This window comes from Magallana gigas, chromosome 7 (assembly GCF_963853765.1).
Source record: "Magallana gigas chromosome 7, xbMagGiga1.1, whole genome shotgun sequence".
NCBI classification, from domain to species: Eukaryota; Metazoa; Mollusca; class Bivalvia; order Ostreida; family Ostreidae; genus Magallana; species Magallana gigas.
In genome coordinates this window covers 41,303,053-41,325,921 of record NC_088859.1, presented here as the reverse complement: position 1 = coordinate 41,325,921, position 22,869 = coordinate 41,303,053, and the positions used below count along the sequence as shown (strand labels likewise).

Genomic DNA, 22,869 nt, shown 5'->3' with positions numbered 1-22,869 from the left:
ATTCAAATGTTTTTCCATCAACAGATTTCCCTTAAAGATCACAAATGGTTCGTTTATCATTAAACATATTAACAAAAACCAATAGCTGAAAAACATGAGGATAATCAGTTTTTATAATCCAGTTTGTAATAAATACTTAAGAATGGTTTGTTTTTCACAAATACCTTTTTAATTAATATTAAAATGATATTTACATGACTTTACAACAATTAAAATAATGTAAGAGTAAATAAATACAGGAAAATAAAGGAACTTTTCCTCGAGCTTCCAAAGCTAAGATGTCATTTATTAGGTGGATTTGATTTTATATAAACCATTTTGATAATACAACTATATAGACTTTTTTTTAAGTTTTAAAGACGACTCGTACAGAGAGAGAGAGAGAGAGAGAGAGAGAGAGAGAGAGAGAGAGAGAGAGAGAGAGAATACATGCATCTGATATTGCTAGTGAAGTGCACAGCAGGATTGACCTTTGACCTTGAGTGTTGTTCTTTTTCCTTACGGACCGGAAACTATACGAGTGTAGGTTCAATATATGCAGGAAACCCATCCGAACGTGTAGAGATTACAGAGCGGGTTCAAAAGGGCGGAATGGTTACTGCCATTTTTAGATAATGTTCATATCCTTGAAACAAAGAGAACTTTATAAAGATATTAGAAAATATTCAAACTTTAAAGCTAAAAAATTTTGGATTTAGTTTTTTACCAAAATGGTATAGTTTATGGCTAAAAATCAAATTTCAATTATTAGGATAGATTTGATGAGTAATTTTTTGAGTACTCAGCCCTTTTACAGACAGACATGTATAAAACAATTTCCTGAAAAAAGGTTGTGAAAAGATGAAAAGAAAAACCAGCCGGAAATTGAACAAACCTTGTATTGATTTCCTGTTTAAGAGTAAATTTTAAAATTTTGATCGTAAAGAATACACTCATTTCAATTTCAGTATCTACAGCTTATGAAATATCATATTTGGTTTTCTTTCATCTAATGCTGATTATTGTCATCTTTATTTACTAGCAAACTGTAGATCATGATTGGAAAAAAAAAGATACTACAGTATATGAACCTGTTTATGGGATAAAAATTAAGGAAAATAAATAAATATGCATTTTTTGAGTTATGGACAAAATTTGGATTTTTGGGGGCGATTTCCGTTGTAATTTTTGTCGGTTTCTTTATTTCTCAAAACCTGTATAAGCCACACACAGTATGTCACTGTTATATTAGCTAGAACCATTGAAGTGGTGACACGCGGTCAAGCGTGCCACAATTAGCACATCTCCGGGGTCTAGACTTTGTCCTCCGAAACAAAAAATATGAAGTGAGGGGGGGGGGGGGGGTGATAGGCGCGTGTGAGAGTTTGTTCATAGTGTGATAAATACATGTACCAAAGTTTAATGCAGTGGAACAAAAGTTACCCACACCGTCTTTTATGTCTTTTATGTCAGACATGTACAATGACGAAATGTTAATCTCAATCTGCACCCCGCCCCGGCCCCCCCCCCCCCCCCCAAGAAAATAAACAAAACAAACTAATACAAAACCTACTAGATCAAACAAAAAATAGAAAATAGAAAACTGAATTAAAAAACGATTCAGCTTTTAGATTCAATTCAATGTATCTTTCATATATATATATTTATTTTTTTAAATATTTTTACAATAGTGATCATTCAGTGTGTAAGATGGGAGCGATTAAGATGCAGTCAGCAGTGTATAGTGCATCTCTTTAAAAAAAACTATCGATGAATTCGAGTCCTTTCCAAGTCTTTCATGGTCATATGCAATATATTAAATTACACAAAGGATCTTATTTTTGCATAACTTATATAACTTATATGTTTTTTGATACATAAATACAAATACACCATAAAACTTCAATATACTAATTCAGTTCCAAACGGAGAAGGGGAGGGGGCACTTGCCTAAGAAATATAATTCTATTTCTTAAAATGTGTCCCTGTACCCCTCTTACTAAATACTACGTTCCTTTTTCAAAAACACACTCAAGCTTTATTTATAAGAAGGCGGTATGACCAATTTGAAAAAAAAAGCTAAGAAAGTCTTCAAAAATGTTACCAAAATGTGAAAAATGAGAAAATCATACTTTTCAAAAATACAATGTACACGTACTATGGGAACAAGCTGTAAATCTCTTTGAAATAAAAACCAGTTTGTTAGCACTTTGAATTTGAAACATTTTCCTTGCAAACACCCTGTACATTTCTAGCCCCCCCCCCCTCCAATAAAAATATTAAAAGAAAACCTCTGAAAGTCTACTAACCAAACAAGCCATTCATTTTGCTATATCGGTTTTTTCTGTAAATAGTTACTATACATGGACTTCAATATTTGTACATTCATGTCTAAAATATACATGTATATTATGCCTTACGCATGCATTCTGGATTTACTTGATGTATAAACTTCAAAGTACATTAGTTTTTTCACGTTTTATTGCTGTCATTGATTCTAAGCCCTGTGTTTTATGGACTCCAAAAACAAACGACAAAATGTTTGTCCTCCAGCAACTCCCGTCTTCCCGCCTGCTTCTACTCACAAAGAGAGAGGGAGAGAAAAAAGAGATTTAATAATACGAGCGCTAAAATAAATCTCATTTGTCTAAAAACGTGATGACAAGTGTTGGGAAATTCGACTCCTTTTAGCCGGCATTGACTTCGACATTTCTTCCTGAGAATTCTTGCTGAAACACGTGACAGTTCCGTCCTGGGACACATCAAAATACAATTTAGTTGTAATTGCTCGACACCGCCATTTTAGACACTATACGACCTTTCCTAGACTATTTCCCTATAGAATTAGAGCAAGATTGTTTTTACTTGATTTCGCTTCAGAATAAAAAAAAAAATAATCTAAGAACATGTTAAATTGTTTATAAGAGAAAAGTATATTTAGTTTGCTTCTATTGTTTCTTGATATTGATAGCATTTACTAGTGAAATCAGGTTGTTTCCTTATATAAAGTTTTTTTGGGAGAAAGAAAGGAAATAACGAAATATGTGCATGTATGAATCTTTCTTAACAACACGTAGTCATTTTCATATCTTTGTGAATGAAAAAAATATCAATTCATGATTATGTCAAGAAATGGTTGCAACGTTGTTCCATGAAAATGTTATAAACACAATCATCACTTAAGAAACGAATTTAGTACATTGTTTACTCACGAATTAGATTTCTTTTGAAAATGAACATGTTCTAATATCGCCTCCTTGCTCTCCGGGACATTTGGAATTGTTACCTTATTAGCAGACGATAAATGCAGCTGCTGCCGCCAAGTGACCCCGCGGAGAGCAAGCTTTCAGGCTTTTAGTCGTCCAATATGAGCTTGAACACAGTGTCTGTCTTGACTTCGGTCGACCTTATTATCCGGGATATAAGCTTTCCCTCGAACTGGAGGGTGTCGTATTGATTCGGAGCCCTCAAACACGAAAATTCACGCGAAATTCACCAGCCCCCAAACGAAACTACATGCAAATGGAGACGGGCTGCTTTAGTACTAGATATATGACACAAAACAACGCAGAACTTGTTTTTACTAAGACCATTCTTTTAGTTGAATTGTGTAAAAAAGTGAAATATCTTCATTATTCATGAAGTTGAAATATTTTACACACAATGATAAAATTTTTTAGCCACGGTTTGTTTGAGAATTTGAACTACTTATCGATTTCTACACCCTTCAACAACCCGTGTTAGTTTACAAAGAGAGTTAATACAATTAGTCATGTAGCGGAATCGTCATTTTTATAAAAAAAAGGAAACTGTTATGATACCATTATTGTTTCATTGTTCAATTTTTGAGGACACTTTCATTCAAGTTCGGCTAAACACATGCACGTAGCATCAGGGGTGGAGGGGGGGGGGGGCAGCCCAAAGATTTTTCTTAAATTTACATACAAAAAAATTATTTAATTGCCCCCCCCCCCCACTTTTATGGGACCAAGTAAAAAAATTGAATTGAAAATAAGAAAAGAACAGTGAAATTGAAGTTAAATGAAAGTACTGACACTATGATGTAGAAAATTATCTTCAGTGGAATGAATGCTAGATTTCTCATTTATATATGTAATAATTGCTGTGTATCTTAACACAGACGGACCCCAATTGCAATGACACTGACAAGGACTACAAGAAAGTTGCGAAGGTGGAGGAGTTTTTTGACATAATATACAGTGTCCATGTCGACATGGACGGGAGGGGAGGCAAACACGCCGGCCAGAAACGCACATACCGAGCGGTAAGTTGCTGTGGGAAACCAGTAAATCTTACCACCTAACGGTAAGTTAATTATTACTTTCGAGCGGTAAGTTACCATGAAAACGGTAAATCTTACCATCTATTGGTAAGTTGACAATAATTACTTTCGAGCGGTAATTTACCATGAAAATCTGTTAATCTTATCATTTAGTGGTAAAGTGATCAATCCTTACGATTTGTAAGTTGTTGTGGAAAACTGTAAATCTTACCTCTTAATGGTAAGTTGACCGAGTCTTAAGTAAGTTGAAATTGAGATAAAGTGAATCTTCTGAGCTGTTTGCTGACATAAAAATGGCAAAGATGTCAAATAGTAAGCCTCCTGTGAAAGGGGAAGTTAGGGAAAGAAAGGAAAAATAGTTTAACATATGTGTTGAATGACGAGAAAAATATAAACATTATATATAACCAACTCCGGTGTACACATATACACATAAACAATTTTGTATTATATGGATACAAACTACTAACACTCAACAAATGAGTTTAAAAAGACTATTGTAATCCAAGAACGACGAAATCAATCACGAACGTAACAAAAGCCCACACACTGAAAAGTAATGGCTGGCGTTGTGTCTCAGAGTGATTGATTTATATCAACGATTCAAAAACTATTTTACTATAATGCTCTGCAAAAACACATTTTTTTTCTTCAAAAGTTGCTTAAAGTTTATGTTAAAAACAGTTGAGTTATTTATCGAAAATTAAGATGGCATTTGGGGGAAGTAAATAAAACCCTGATACTGAACGCGTAGAACCGCATCCCTGTACGTCAATCTTAGTCAACCAGAACAAAGGAATATAGCCCATGTGGCCGACTATGCCGTTGGTGAGGACATTATAAAAGTTACGCACATACCCCCCCCACTTATCCTCCACATCAACACCCCCACCCTCCCCCCCCCCCCCCGAAAAAAAAAATACATTACCGAAACTTATACTCCATACCAACTCAACCCCCCCCTCCAAAAAACCAAAAAACCAAAAAAAACCAAAAAAAACAAAACATATCTTTGAACATTATATATAGAAAAGACATTTTCCCATTAAAGATAAGAAATTTTAAGCTTGTGGTTAAATCTTTGGTGATGACGGGTTTGGTTTAAGTTCATGTCACGAGATTTGGACAGTAACAGCATGCTGCAAATTGTTCATTGTCTTTCCAGCCTCCTTGATACCAAGAAACAACAGCCAATCAATAAGTCAGTTATCTTTAGAAAAATACATACATGTATACGTAGATTAATGCTATTAAATTGTTATTACATTGTACATGTAATGATATATTTTCCAATATATCAAACCGAACACATTCCTCATCGCATTTCCTATATCATAATACATGTACATGTTCACATATTCTTTTCAATTATAGATTTATATATTAAGTAGTTTTGCATAAAGCAAATACCGACCAAATTGTCAAATGCATTGGTGATCGTCCAAAGTTTTCTCTGTGATTTAAACATATTTGAACAAAAAGTTCAAACTCAGAGTTTAGTGTTCCAAAATTGGGCGAAATGATTAATATCGATTTACAAAGCCTCGGATAATATTAACGTGGTAAACAATGCGATTTCTCAAATTCTACGACACATAACCCGCGATGTACACTTGAAGAATGTTTTATTCTAAAGTTCACATTGTAAACTCTGGGCTTCCGCGTTTTTGTGTTATTAGTGTCCCCAAAAAGACAATTTATATGTTGATAAAGATTCCGGCTCCAGTGTTCGAGGTGACACGCCGACTCCCACTTCAAGCGCTGAGCTGACAGAGAACCAAGTCTCGCTTAATCCCGCGGAGCTCGCGATGGAATTCCGAATAATCTTCGATGCCGAGATCCGAAGATTAGTTGAAACCCGTCAAAATTTCTTCGCTCTCGGAAGTCGCACAACTTCTCCATTGCTATTTGACGAGAAAAATGTTAAAAAGATGCAGCTCTCTTGGAATCGATAAATCGGCGATAACAAGTTTCCAAGCTTCAAACGACGCAAACCCTATTTTCTCGTAATTAGCAAACGAAGTTCTTCACTTCGTTTTGTCGAATATGGCCCGAAAGAGGAAAATCGCATTCTCCCTTCTACAATTGATTCTCTGTTTACAAAGAGAAGAGATGGTTTCTTCTTAAAAGGAAATAATGAAAGGAAACGATATGCAGGAAGAATCTGTAATGGAGACGATGCTTTTTGTCCACACATAACAATGGGATCTTTGATGACAGTTTGATGTCTCCTTCTAAAAGTAACCCTTTCCTCTATTCCGTCGCGTGTTTATTAATGACTATATACCCACATGCTTGAAAGCAAATTTAATGTTTGGCGAAATATGTTTTTATAAGAATTCATTTTCCATAAGATTAAAGTGCTTCCAAGTTAATAATTTTAATTCTGAAAATAAGAAATCTCGTTTGGATGTGGTAAGAAATTCCATCTCAACCCTAGAGATATTTTTCTTACAAAAACCATGTTAAAAAATTATTTTACTAATACATCATTATAGAATCAGTCTAAATTCCTATTTCTTAGAAAATTAGTTTTTTAAATAATAAAATTACACATTTTTTAATTACAAAAGAATGAATAAATAATGAAAGCAATGGTGTATCAACGTTTCCTTATCTCGTGTATTCTTATTGCTAAAATGTGACTTACATGTAATTGAATGTCCATTGCCTATAAAGACCGATAGAGTATATTTAAGGAATAAGGAATCATTCTTTTGAGTATTATAAGGTGATCAAATACGGTTGGGTGATAAAATATAAAGCCCTAAGGGCTTTTTTTTTTTATAGATTTGATCATGTTCAAATGCATTTGATCACCTCATAATAGCCAAAGAACGATTCCTTATAACTTACATTTATATGCTTTTCAGCAATTGTACGGAAATATATCAAAATTTGGCACATCATTACAACCCCTCCATATCCATAATATCACTTAGAATATATGCAGTACCTCTTTTATATCCTTTAATATTGTTAAATAAAATGCTCTCTCCAACAGAGGATGAGATGTGATGGCGTTGCTTAGTACACGATTGAAAGAACCAATCTCGGGCTTATACGGGCCTCGATCAGTTCTTTTTCTCACAGAATGGACAGTCTTTACAGAACACATTATATAAGTTACCATTTACTAATAGATTTATAGCGAAGTAAACTGACAAATATTACAAATAATTTCAGCACATGTTTAACAATGAAATATTTTAATTCAAAATATTTATTATTAACCACCACATTGGAAATATTATATCTATTTAGGTATATAACTATCTATAGGACGTTTTCATAAAGAACGTAGATGCATCGTTATGGAAACGGTCGAGGATTACTAAGTTCGTTGTCCTATCTGGGGCGACAACATATATTTAGAAAAAAAATTCCCAGTCCGAAAATATAGATTGAACAAGATTATTTAAAGTTTAAGGATTCGTGTGAATATCAAAGCTTCTTTAAGTGACAGTCTTTATATAACGGGTTTTACATGCACAACGTTCGATAACTCGCATTAAATGTTATTTTGAGATTGTGAGTGCGTTTTTCAGTCCTAGCACTTATCACAGGAACAAGGGTTGTCTCGCATAGTGCCTGACTACCAACGTCTTATCAACCCCCCACCCCCCCTACCGGTCCCTCATCCTTTTTCTCCTATGGTCGCAAGAAAGAATATTTGGTGTACAAAAGAAAAAAGGATAGATGTATGTAAAATAAGCATGTCCCCATTTCAGCGATCGTTAATTATAAGCTGGGAGTTACATATACATGTAGACTGCAACCTACTCCTTGGTGTGTGTGTGTGTGTGTGTGTGTGTGAGAGAGAGAGAGAGAGAGAGAGAGAGAGAGAGAGAGAGAGAGAGAGAGAGAGAGAGAGAGATTTTCAGTTCCGTTTCCCGATAAACCAATTCTTCACAGGCACCTGACGTTATTTATATTTCTCGTAAAGAAAAATTATACCCTTTACCTAATGGTCGTTGTATAGTTTTCATAACGAGAAAAAATAACGTCAAGTGCCTTTGCCATTCTCTTACTGAATATGTTGTGGACCTGTCTTTATGATGACATCATTTATTGGAAGAATGAAGTCATCATCCACAAAATCCATAACCTAGTTTAACACCAAATCATTATCAAAGATCAGAATTTTGCTAATTTGGTGTCACAATAACAATTATTTAGAATGGAAATTTTGACGAACTTTAAAACTGTAGAGGTCAAATGGCGGTTTTGGAGAAGAATTATTCAAAAATTCCTATGTCGCCCCAATCAAATATACACGAAGTTCGTTGTCTCTTTAGTAACCATTTTAATATTTCAACTATCTACCCTACAAAAACAACGATTTTTAAATTAATGGAAATATAACTTTTTGCTATTCGCAATACCTTATAGACTCGATTCCTGATTTAAAAAATTCATAACAACTTGTGTTTCTTTCTGTGACCAGATTGCAGAAACATACGCATTTTTGCCGAGGGAGGCCGTCACCAGGTTTCTGATGTCCTGCTCGGACTGCCAGAAGAGAATGCACGTGACGTCCGCAGAGGAAACCCACAGTAACGCGTCCTGTGAATCTTCGTACAAACCGGAAGCGTCGATAGAGGACCCTCCAATCATCGACTTCAGCGTGCCAATCACCCAGACCTACCTGAATCACATGAAGCAGAAGGGCATGGCAATGGACACCGGAGTAACGGACGAGGTGATTCATAAAATTCATAAAATCAGGGATTCACATATATCTATACTTTGTCCACAGTTTTTGCTTCCACCACTTGTTGCGTAATGTCTCGATAATCACATAAATACTTTGTGCCCAAACTACATCCTTTCAATAGAATGAAAAAAGACCAGATTATCTGTTTTAAAACGCCCTCTCTGTCGCTTCAAGTTGGATAACGCAGTGCAAGATAAAAAGTCCATGGGGATTTTGAATGGCGAAAGACATGAAAGTATCCGGATGATAACGTTAAAAATTGTGCGAGGTGTCCCGATACTTCCGAATGGAAAAAAAAGTTGTAAACATTTCCTATTTTGAATCTTCGTAAGATGTTTGTTTTCGTTCCTGTGGCATTCTCCGGGTAGAAACAGATGGTGTTGCAATGAAGGAATTTTGGATTTTTCCCCTTTTATCAACTTGAATTGCACTTCATTGACTTGTATGTTTATTTCAATTAAAAATCATCTAAAAGTGATGGAAACAATAACTTGGGACAGACTATAGAGTTAATATGTGTATAACATAAAGGATGTTTATCCTATACAACAAAAATAAAACAAATTGTAAAGATATAATGCGATTGTAGGTATTCAACTTTTTATTCACAATGTGTATTATTATACTTTCATGTTAAATACTGAAATCTGATTGGATTAGACGCAGTTGATAATCCGGTCTATTACCCTCAGCGTTAGCAACATACTTGGAAAGGGGTAACACAACGAATTGTTACATGCGCGTTAATTATGCGCGTACGGTTCGCCGTGGAATTCACGTCATTTCTATATAAAAGCAGTAAAGAAATCTCTAAAATTAAGACATTCAGTATAATAAAATAAACAGTGCCTGTTTGGGGGGATAACAGTTGAAATTGACGCCCCTCGAAAACCATTGTCAACCTCCGCTTCGCGTCGGTTGACAATGGTTTTCTATTTATATAATGTCGAATATACATTGTACATTGTAACTCATGATGGCCAGTTACTTGATATTTTATTTATAAAAGGTTTCCGACATAAAAATAACAGAAGGATTTTATAGACGTCAATCGACCGCGATTTTTTCTTTTCTTTTATAAGAATTAGCTAATTTGAATTACTTACAAATTAATTAAACGAGTGATTTACAAAACGTATCACTACCAGGAATGTACTGAATGATAAATACTAGTAACCTTTCGCTTTTGTCAGTTTGCGCGTCAATGTTCGACAGTTCAGACGTACGACTTTCAAATTAGGCTAATACATAGGCTTGGTTGTCGAATACTAAAGATCTTGTACTATTTGTCTCTAAAGAAAAAATGAAATGATAATCAGAATCAATCAATTTATACGTGTTTTTTGTTGTAACAAATCCTTTCAGGGAGAATGTGTTTTTGCCATTTAAAACAATGTAAATTATGTGTGCATTAAATATTTTTCAGCAGTTTTATTTGTTGTTAAACAAAGAAACCGAATTTACATTTTGATCTTTATGTCTTTAGAAACAAATAGTTTATAAAAAAAATGATATCCGACAACAAAGCCTCTGTAATCTTAAAGATTGACTTTAAGTGGAATAACACGCCTAGAAAAGGTCACTTAAATTAACAGTAAACTATTTGATTATGAAAGATATAATGATTAATTGACTGTACATATGTCAAACAAGCAAAGATTTGTAGCTTGGGGGTAAAAAAATGAATACCTAAAAAATTAAATTCAGTAAATTCAATTAAATTCAAAACAACAAAAGCCCCTGGGGGATTCGAACTCGGGATGTACGGAACACAAGCTCGACACTATCCACTCTGCTATGGAATAAGTTAAATATATTAATGTTGTGATAATTTGTTAATGATAAAATCCTTTTGATAAAACGAAATGTCGTTTCGATCAGAGGTCAGCCATTTGGTAATGATGTGTTATTCCTCCTTTAATAAGAGGGTTCGATGGTCATGGCCAATTTTAGACTGTATTGATCTCCTGTAGAAGAAGATCTCTACATAAAAATATTGGAAAATTCCAAAATTTAAAAGGTTAAATATATGGGTTTTTCCTTCATAAAATAATAGTTTATAGCTTAACAAATCATATCTTTAAAATTTGAGGTAGATCTGAAGGTTAATTTGTTGACTATCCAGTCTCCTTTAACACACGACCTACACGTTGTGTATACATGTACATCGCTGTATTAACTTATTCTTATGTAACAGCTAGTTACCATGGTTAACGATTAGCAGAATAAGCTGCATAAATACCTATGGAATCTTGCGTTCAAAGACCATAAACTGAGACTATACTTTAGTCAAACCTAAAAAAAATATTTAATAATTAATAAAGTGTAACATATCTAGCACAGTTTAATATATTATCAAAACCGATTTGGTTTGACTTTTCCTATAGCGTCACGATCATTTCTGTCAGCTACGTCATGCATAAATTATACACGCCGCCGGTGTGAAAACTATATGATTGGTTAACTCCTATTTTTAGGCCGAGTTATCAGTATACGCTTATGCAATGCCAGAGCTGAAGGATTTCTCAGAACAGTTTATTTCCCCCCAATATTATTCATTCAAAATCGACTATCCCGTATGTTTAAATTCTGTGCTAAACTCTCTAACTCTCTCTCTCTCTCTCTCTCTCTCTCTGTGTGTGTGTGTGTAAACGGGCGTTAAACCATAGCCTCAAGCTACGGTCCAGAGTACGGCGTTATAAAAAATACAATATTTAAAAGTTGCATGTGATAAGCGTTCATTTCATGTAAATACCGTAAATGTATAATGCACATGTATTACCTACTAACTTGCCAGTCAAAGTGATAGGTATGAATTCCTCGATTTCTACACCTTTCGATCGGCAATCGACAGTCAATAAAAGTATTGAACGATGGTGTGAAAGAACGAGACGGAAGTGGCCAGTGCAAGGAGGTTTGTACATGTGCGTCTTCATTAGGCAAGTGTCCGATTCGTTTCTCTTCTGTTGCCCTATCACTTTCGGTGTAAATATATATACTAAAATATCCACAAACCATTTACTGCAGATTTCTTTATTTTACCTGTCTCTGAACCCCCGATCACCCGTTCCATACATGTACACTGGTTTGTTTACATACATAAAAAATACAGTTCTTGATCCGCTTTCCGAGTACGGTTAAAGGTTGTTTAATAGGAGAAAGTTTGGGGCGGGTAAAGCTACAATTATTAACAGTAGTAAACTAAATGAAGAATTATTTAAATGGATTATTTGCACAAAATGTGGTATGGTATGATGTAAATATTTAAAAAAAATAGTGTTATTTTTATACGCGGCAAATTGCCGTAAAGTTTTTTTGTACATGTAAGTATTGTGTGCACTGTAGCTTTATATTTTCTAACCCAAAATTTATACACAGAGCTACAGCTATATATGTTATGTACCGTATGTATTGTTTTATCACAAGTGTACACTTTCGAAAAATAGTCCAATTTCGACAGTCACGAGTACCCATGTGAAGTTTTCATTCTCTGATATGTTGTTGTTCTGTCCGTGCATAATTTAGTCTTAGTTAACCAGCAGCCAATCAGCGGTAAGCTGAATCCACCAATAAAAAAACTGTGGTAAAGGTGCGGGTATTCTTTATGTATGACGTAGCTGAAAAAGTTGAACGCGACGCGATCGGAAAAGTCAAACCAAATCGGTTTTAGTAATAACAGTGGAAATGCTTGTTCAGAATTTTTCACAAGAATTCTTTGACTGGTTTTACAAGTTGTTTGCGCTGTTCTTTAAGATATATACATGTAGCGTCATGATAGTCCCTTGCGAGAAATAACAAAAAATACTAGACTAAAGTACTGTAAACGCAAACAACCTGATCAACATTCAGACTGGATAGTTTATGACTACATTTTACCAAAATCCTTTCATTCTGTTCTGAGCAAGCGTAAATTATATATTATAAAATCCAAAATATGTAGATGCTAGCATAAGTAATTTATTGAATGAATATTACGCTATGTGTCGGTACACTAAGCAAGGGTCGCTCGTTAAACTTGACAGTAGCTCCAAATGTTTATTTCACTGTTTAATTTTGAAAGCCAATATAGAAAAATGCATATTAGAAATTAACTTTCTGGATACATTTTGGATCATCTCCTCGTCAAAAGCAGCAAGGACTTATCCGGAAATGCAAATGCTTGGAAACCAGAATGTTTTGACATGTGGTTACTATCGCAGTCTAAAAATAGTATTAACGGAATATACAAATTTCCCCCCAAAAAATTGAATCTGAAATCACTTTAAAAATGCTGGTCAGAAATTTGCAGTTAGAAAGTGCCTCTCAGAATATGTTTATACATTTTCTGTGAAGGGGGGAAAAACCATGCTATAAGATTCACTGCTTTGCCGCGTTTAGCTTCTGATTCGAACAATCAATATTATTTTGTGTGTTGGGACAAACAATATTTTTTTCTTTTTAAGCAAATTAATTTATTTCGACCATCATTATGATAGCTGATATTTCGAGTGAACCGAGCAAAGAAAAAGGTGCAGTTTCTTTCAACATATGTCCTTCAATTTAAAAGTTGTTTAAATCTTATGAAAATACACATATACAACCGCGTGTGCAAAATGTGCCAGGAAATGCGTTTTTATTCTGGTTACAAAAAGAAATAATAACTCTGTCGTATTCCTTAGATGAAGTCACTGACAACAATTGGCACATTTTCTCATTGTTTTTTTGGGGGGGAGGAAACTGTGTCCAAAGCCCTCACCTACAACAAAATTAATAGATACATGTATTATGTTAAATTGCATAATAAATCCATTGTGTGCGACGGCCGAAGACATATTTTTCTATTCAAAAATATAATGAAGAATTGGTGTCTTCTGCTAAGTTTTAGAAAAAAAAATATGAAAAATTGCACTTTTTTATAACATCCCAATGACCCTTGTGAAAGTATAATGAGGACATTATTTTTAGACAATTAATTTTGGGGATATTCTTGTGTAAATAAAAGCTGTATTTTCACTAAAACTCAATGTACTTGTAGCGCCAATTATTGAGGACATAAGGTGTCTTTAACTGTAAACATATTTAATATACAAATGGAAACTTAATACAATTCTAAAGACACATTATAGGATAGGCTTCGTAGTGTCAAAGGAAAAAGGTATTATAATAAAAGAAGAGTTATTTTTTTGATATTTTAAGTAAATTTGTCATTTAATATCTATTACTAAATCTTGTATTAAAAAACCTTGCTCAGTATTACAGCCCTCCAGAGTTAGTTATTTTACATTGTTATACTTTCATGTTAAATACTGAAATCTGATTGGTTAAGACGCAGTTAATAATATTTACTATTACCCTAAGCGTTAGCAACGCACTTGGCAACGGGTAACATTAAAAAATGTTACATGCGCGAAAATTATGCGCGTACGGTTCGCTGTAGAATTCACGATATTCCTATCTAAAAGCAGTAAAATTTTCTTAAAAATTTTAAAAAAGACATTCAGTATAACAAAATAAATAGTGCCTGTTTGGGAGGATAACAGTTGAAATTGACACCCCTCGAAAACCATTGTCAACCTCCGCTTCGCGTCGGTTGACAATGGTTTTCTCGGGGTGTCAATTTCAACTGTTACCCTCCCAAACAGGCACTATTTATATAATGTTTACATTTTCAACAGTCTTTGTCTGTAATAACATAAGGGATCAATTTTGAAGCCTATATCCCAATAATATCAGAAATGATGAGTGAAACAAAAAAGGGCGTGTCTTATAGTATAACCGAAAAAACGGCATTGGCTGCGCCGCGTCGTAGTATATGTGCGACGGCCGTCGCACATGTACACAATGGTATGTGCTATATGAAAAAAATATAGTGGTTTTAAACTGTTGTTTTAATTTCAGTCGGAGCGTGGTCAAATTGGATTTGACCACGCCCGGATCGAGATTATCACCTCATAATACGCAAAGAATGATTCCTTATTTCTTCACAGGCGTCGGAACCGAGGGGGCTAGGGGGGGCTTAGCCCCCGCCCCCCCTTTTTTTGCAAAGTTATAACTAACCATTAGAAACATAACATGATAGAGGGTTCAGGCCCCCCCACTTTTTCTCGCAGGAAAGATTATTGTTCCTAAATTTACCTTGAAAGAGATTGAGAAGTTGAATTCAGAAGCGTAGTAGCCTCCCCCCCCCCCCCCGGATTAGGAATTTCATGATTTTGGGAAGAACATTTTTGGGTAAGTAAGGTTTTTTTTTTCTTTTGGAAGTATATACCAATAGGTATACTTCCCCTCCCCTCCCCCCCCCCCCCCGGATTAGGAATTTCATGATTTTGGGAAGAACATTTTTGGGTAAGTAAGGTTTTTTTTTTCTTTTGGAAGTATATACCAATAGGTATACTTCCCCTCCCCCCCCCCCCTCACGGATTAGGATTTCCATGATTTTGGGAATTACTTTTTTCTCAATATTTCTGAGGATTAGTCTAGCCCCCCCCCCCCCCCCCCCACACACTTTCAAGTTGCTTCCGACGCCAGTGTTCTTAATAATAAAGGCCGTGCGAGTTTTCGCTCGATAGAGCGTTGCGTCAACACAAGATGACAAATTCCTGTTTTATATAGTCTTAGTAAAAAGACTATATGATAGGCTATGTAAGAAAATAACCGGGAACCCAAACCATGAGAATGAAAACTGGTTTCCTAAATTAACAAAACAGTTTACTCGCAATAGCCGCTATGAACGATGCCCAGTGGGCCATCTTTTCGTTTGGAGTCGCTACAGATTTATTCGGTACAATGGTCGTGACACCTGTTCTCTTGTGTTTGCTTTGTCTGATGAGGGTTGTTTTCTATAAATTAGCATTTTATAATTTCAAGCATTAATATCATACTCTTTTGCGTCTATATTTACAAATATGAGTTCTTATCATTCAAATGTAGTTTACATTAAGAGAATCGAGCAAACAGGTATTTCCATGGTAGTTTTGTTATCAATATACCTAATGTTTTTCATCTAATGCAGTATGAAATAAACCATGTTAACCCATTTCTTTTCAATTGTAATTGTTTCACAATATAACGTAAGCAGACGGCGTAATCATGGGATAATTAGCTACATACAAGAGTACGCGATATAGATATCACAAAAGGATTCTAACCATTTTGATTAAGAAATATCTATAACTTCATGTGCCTGACTGTTGATGTATTAGATCGGAAACTTACTATCGAACGTAAATAAGCGAATTTGTGCAGGGTATGGGGAAAGTGCATGCGTAAAGAAACATGGTTACGCTCACAGCACTGATTAACGCAATTTTTTAAATTTCTACACGAGTTTTACGTATTTTTTAATGAACTATTGATAAATGAAAGAAATAGGGAGCGACCGAGTGAGAGAATGATCAAGAACATTATACTCTTCGCAACATTGTTGCATGGGGTATAATTACGAATTTCAAAAGTAAATGATTCCATTTAAAAATAGAAATAATAGAATTTCTGTTTGGCTCAACACAAAAATATTTAGTTCTCCTTCCACCTCATGGTCACGCAAGCGCAGAGGAATGTAACCACCTACATGAGCACGCAGCCTCTCAGCAAGACCCGATTTCTTCATGAACTATCATTTTGTTTATATATTACATGTAAGATACATTCTATATAAATGCAGATATTTTACTACAGTCATCAAATATAAATTAATCCTAAAGTACAGTTCTTTATTTTCTCTATGCCGCCACCATTTTTATTATCGCAGTTACGTGACATTCAAATCGGCGGATGTTCAAAACAACCTGGTCTATTAAAACGTGTCATTCCGGATGCATGTTTAAAGTCTTGAATGATGTTAAGGATGATTTTCCTATTTTCTGATTTCTGTTGCCATACTCAAAAGATGAAAGACCTTTTGAAACCATTAGAGTATTTCTAATATTCAAGATGTACCTTCATATACCTTACGAGCCAATAATCAAAAGTTTAAGATGCTTATGGTAAACATATATCAAAACAACTTTGGGTGAAGTGATAATTAAGCTGACCTCACACACCTGGAATTTTCGAGAAGCTCTTGGTCTCCGAGATACACACATGTCAATACTTATCAGACGTCTGGATCCCTTTTGCCTAGTAGAATATTTTGTCTAAAGTAAGCCTTTGGTAAGACACATTTTATTTTACATTTATTTGAGCTATTTCTTACAGAGTAATACTCATGTAAAGTGTGAGTTTTCAAGGTGAGATAATTTTAAAGCGATGCTGTTCGTGTTCATCAAAACCAATATTTATATAATACTGTTTATTTTTAACTTGAAGTTCGCAACCAGATGCACCGGTATTTAATGATATATACATGCATATGATTTCGATCTAATCTTTAAGGCTGATTTTTTAAAATTTAAAATCAAATACGGACCAAACATTTCTGAACAATTTTGTGTTTTTGAAACCAACCTTCAAATGTTAAAGTGACTGTAAATATATCAAAAAATCCAAAGAAATGAAATAAATAAAGAAGAAACAAAAGAAAGCAGATTAAACTTTGATTGATTTCGATAATGGCGTCAGGGGTTATAGGGGAAATGTAGGAAAACTTACATTTAAACATTTTTAAGTGGTATAATGACGCAAGGAACAAAAAAAAATTCTAAAAGTGCAATATGCTCAGGGCCAATTTTAGGCGATTCTAACGTAAAAGAAAAAGTGAAAAGCAACTGTTTAAAAACGTATGACAAATTTTCTTAATTAAAACTTAAAAAAAAATTAAATTAAAAGGTTTATGGTTTCAATAATCACATTTACAACTCCGATGTGGATCTGGTTGTTAGTTTGTTAACCACACATCCTTCGCAAGAGAATGAAATGAGTTTTCTACACAATATCAGCGTTTTTGAATCTTATCCATATAAGCACCTCCGCAGTTGCGAACAAAACATGGGATATATTTTATGATGAAATCAAAGATTTTAAGGAAGTAGCAGGGGTTTGAGATAGAAATTTTACTTGTCTGAATGAAACCAGGGAAATATCAACACTGGGCTATGCCATAATAGGAGACAAAAACTGATTCTCTCAGACCCCGTGATCCTGTTCTAATAAGCGTATAATCGATGGCTTACGAAAGGTGCTGCGGGGCGAACAGGGGTGCCAAACAGATGCCGTATGGCCCAATCAATAGACTCTCTCCCCACAAGGAGAGGCATCGCTTGGTCCTCTCTCGGTTTCTTTTTCATGGCTCGGGGTTGCTAATGGGGTACGATTATCCCTCCTATCACGCAAACATTATTAAGGGAAGTCACAAAAAACCCGCCTGTTGAATATTTGGAAAACTGCCGTTTGCCCGCACGATTCTCGCCGATCGATATGATAGGGGAATCGTCTGAGACTCTCCTCTCTCTCTGAATTGGGAACGGATTTGGAACTACTTTTATGGCTTTTGCCTCTCTAATGGATTTGGTGTAGAAGCCTTGCTCTCTCGCTGTCTACCTCTCCCACATCATTCGATTTTCACCTTGAAATGCCCCATAAAATTCGTATTGGTGCCAGGTGTATGGATCGATAGGAACACATCAGTCCTCAGTTTTAAGTATCGGGTAATACCGTCGCCGCAGCTACCACGCGCTTTTGTTGAGAGTGCCCCGTATTTGACTCTTATTAGCAAGCCAGCATCAGGAACGGTCAGATCGGAACAGAAAGAGGGTCGGCGCTGGCAAAAAAGATGTCAAAAAAGGGAAACAAGAGCGAAAAGTCGAAAGTCGAGGTAAATCTCACCTTTGTCTTGGCGAAAATTGTGCCTGTATCTTAAGTTTATATTTCATATTACCTTTTATTGATTTTCCCTGTTTGTGTCACTGTATTTTACAAATGCTATTGTTCACAAGGACCACTAAAATGGCTGACAGGCACAAGGCGCGAGCCAGCGCGTGCCAAAATTAGAATCTATTGACAAATCTCGGAGAATCGGTAAAGGACCGAGGATTTTTCGTAGATAGTGCTAATACTCTTATATACTGGTGACGATTTTTGTCTGTTTTCTTATTATTGTTGGGAATGACAACATTTCTTCAATTAATTAAGCGCACGATACAGGTAAGACACTAGGGAGCTGTCGATCGTCTGCTTAAAGCTCAGAAGCTTCCATGGGTGCAGGTAAGGAAAAACCGATAATTGATACAGGTGATTTAATCGCTGGTGTTCATGAGACTCCTTTTACATGGGTGACAAATGAAATCATAGTTAACATATTTAAATAATTGATGAGTGAAAAAAAATCTTTTGGGCATTGAGAGGCCTTGTTTCGTCTCCTAATTTTATCGGAAAAAACGGGCGACACTGTGAACAAATATATTAGGGGGAACGGTATTTCACCGAGAGAGCAAAGAGGCACTGAGGCTTGTCTCCGTATTGATTTTTTGTAGAGGATTTGGTCCATGTACAAACTGATAGCAGAGAGGGTCCCGTTGTGCCGCATTTCGCAGCTGTTACCCTCATCGCGAACAAAACGAGAGGGTCGCTTCGGGGCGCAGGATCATATTTTGACAAATTTTATGTCAGCTTCAGCTTCTATTATCTATTTATCGCAAGGGAATATTTGTCGAAGTTTATAATTCCGCTGCTACGCATGAAGCAATTTTGAAACAATACAAAAACTCGTCTACATCTTGGTGTGCTATTGGGGCTTCATCGGTTAAGAGATTTTGACGGGAATCAGAGTCTCAGAATTATTGATTCCTAGGAGTATGTACTGACTTAACCAAAAACCAGCATAGCAACTTGGGTTTTAGTCAGACGGATAATGGACTTTTTAAAAATTGGTAGACACAAAGGTGATCGGTGGATTTTTTTTCTTTGCCGAAAAGGGGAAACATTAACACGATATTATTTTAAATAAGCATTTCCCCCAGCAATTTCACTTGCAGATCTAAACGTCTTTTACCTAATATGACATGTAATGATGAGAGAGAGAGAGAGAGAGAGAGAGAGAGAGAGAGAGAGAGAGAGAGAGAGAGAGAAATAACGGGTTCAGTACGTCTGTCACGTGAATTCAACAGTATTATTTGGTGCGGCTGTTCTTATTCCACACAAGAAATAGGTAAAAATATGACACAAATGAATTATAAAAGAATGGTTTGTTTTTGTTTTTTAGGAGAGTATGTCCAGTGTTGACAGCACAGCAGAAAGCCGGGACGGAAGTCCAGCGTTATCTGACGATACCACCACCAACAATAGATCCACTCCCAAAGAAGGTAAATCTCTTTATAGGCCTTATCAACTTTGCTTCCACCTCTCTATTCAACAGTATTTCGCCACACCCTACGTTAATCAAAGTACATTCACTGTACATGTACATACATGTAACCGTATTTCAAACGATTGGTAGATTTTAAGAAACAATAAAGATGTTATCGAACTTATTTTAAAATTAATAAAGTATTCATATATCATTTAGTTGGTGTTCATTTTAAATCTGAATTGTACAAAGGCGTATTATTATTATTTTTTAATTATGAAGCGTAGAAATTATCATTAGACATTAATGACATGTTGATTACAAAAAATGCGAAAAGTAAGATATATTTTAGTCTTAATAAATCGAAAATTAAATATAACAAACATTAACATATACAATTCGTAAACGTTTAAAATATCTAAGGGATCGTCGAATTCAGATTGAAAAAAATCGGACTTACATGTATAAATGCACGTACTAGGTATTGCGGATTTGTTTTCAAAAAATAAAGACGAGGTCAATATACCAGTCCTGACAAAATTCTGATAGGTTAAATGAAAATGTCAGCTCAATCTTCAAAATTAAATCATCATTGCCTATCGCACCTAATGCGCGTGCATGATGTCTTCCTTAGATGTTTGCCAAAAATTATCACTGGGTTTCATGATTTCTCGGATGATTTTAATAAAAGCAAGATTTCCAATAAAGGGCATGGTATTAGTATTTTTCACTGTTTTATAACAGCGTGTTATTATGTGGTACTTTCGGTTGTTCTTCAAACAAGGTTACTGACTAGGTATTGTTAGTTTTATTTCTTTTTCCTCTCTCGGGCCTGTACAGGTATCTTTGAAACATTCGAGAAGATGTTGAAACACTTGACACGTTTAATATGTCAGTGTATCTTTTTCACTGCGTCCTCATAAATATTACAGTTGAAGAGGAGAGTGGTATGTCATGTAAATTTTGAAATTACTGAGTGGGTGTAAATACAAAATTTACAACATGACAAAATTGTGAATTTCCTGAGTGATTGTAAATACAAAATTTACAATATGACAAAATTGTGAATTTACTGAGTGGGTGTAAATACATTTACAACATGACAAAATTGTGAAATTACTGGATGGGTGTAAATACAAAAGTTACAACATGACTTTGTGAATTTACTGGGTGGGTGAAAATACAACATTTACAACATGACAAGTTGTCATGTTTTAAATTTTGTATTCACACCCACCCAGTAAATTCAAAGGAGATGGGTGAATAAGGCATGTAAAATGCCCATATGAGGAATGATTAGATACTGCAAAATTAAAATATCATTAAATTTGATAATTTTTTAAAAATAATTAAAAACAGTGTATATTTAACGTAACATCGGTTTGTAACCGTTAAATATTTTAAATACTTGTAATAGTTTGATTTAAACTGGCGTATGCGTGTCAAAACCTCCAAATAGTGTCGTTTTTATAACTTCAATGTCTTTTCTCTAATAGAGTGGGTCTGAGCTCCATATTTTTGTCATAGTCTAAATGCGGTTTAATGGAATTTAAACCGATTTTAATCAACAAAAATGTGGAGAGATGACCCACTATACTTTAAAAATGTCATTTTCTAGCCCAACAATTGAACGTTTTAGAAAAATAATACAAGTCCGTAAATTCGTGGCCAATGTCACATATAGCATTTAAACAATGCACAATGTTGTGAATGAAATAGCTCAGTGGTAAGAGCACCAGACATAAGGTAACTTTATAGAGCTTGGGTTTTTGGGTTGTGGGTTCGATACCACCAAAACTTAAGGATTTTTAAAAAACATTTTCTTATCTTTTTTTGGAAATATTTCAAACTGAAAATAGTTAGAAATTACCCTTTTGTAAACTTGTATTATAACATATCAAATATATTTAATTGAAAAAATGTTAAATTGGAAATTGTATTTTACGACTAAACCAAATTGGCAGTTGCGCCATCTTATTCCCCCATCTTCTTTAAATGACAGGTACATGAATAAAACTAAACTGTGGATGCGCATACAAGATGAAAATCACGTTGTCAAAAAATGAGATCACCATGACTAGTAGCAAAACCTAACACTTCAGCGGGATGTTGGGGGTGGAGGGGGCAAGAGTATGTTCCCCTCCCCAAAGCTAAGCCTATTATGCTTTGGAATTATTTGAAAATGTGCAAATCTGTACATGTTCAAATGTGCAAATAATAACAAATCTTAACATGAAGCCGTTTCACTCGACGTGCCAAAGTTTACAGACAAAATGATCACTCTTTTTAGGGATGATATTAAGTTTGTACCTTTTCCTCATTTTTTTCACATTGAACAAAAGGCTTTCTGTTAACGAGGCGTCAATATCAAGTTTCATTTTTATCTTTACCTTGGAAAACTGTTAGCCACACGTTGTTATTTGAAAATATACGAAACAACGTATGGGCACAATTTTTTAGATTCAAACAAAATGATATCAATATTCCAGAATGGTTTCTCCTTTTTACGTTTTAGCTTTTGGGTGCACTGTTCCCTAGTGAAAAAATAACACATGACATTTCATGTTGTTCGAAATATATTAAGGAGTTTGCCTCTAAAAATTTTAAACATGTTCTCAAGAACTTGTTAACTAAAGGGTCATTTTGTCCTTATTTTTTAAAATTCATAGA

General features: G+C 34.9%; 1 protein-coding gene across 6 annotated transcripts in view; it reads left to right on the top strand.

Annotated features, from left to right (window-relative positions):
- LOC105340083 (nucleolar protein 4) overlaps positions 1 to 22,869 on the top strand; it is a 34,598-nt gene that overhangs the window by 2,334 nt on the left and 9,395 nt on the right. For all 6 annotated transcript variants that reach the window (XM_034458946.2, XM_034458947.2, XM_011445930.4 and 3 more), the window contains exons 2-4: positions 4,121 to 4,264; positions 8,730 to 8,984; positions 20,116 to 20,215. In XM_034458946.2, the coding sequence (XP_034314837.2) occupies positions 4,121 to 4,264; positions 8,730 to 8,984; positions 20,116 to 20,215 (499 nt within the window). The remainder of the gene's footprint in view (positions 1 to 4,120; positions 4,265 to 8,729; positions 8,985 to 20,115; positions 20,216 to 22,869) is intronic.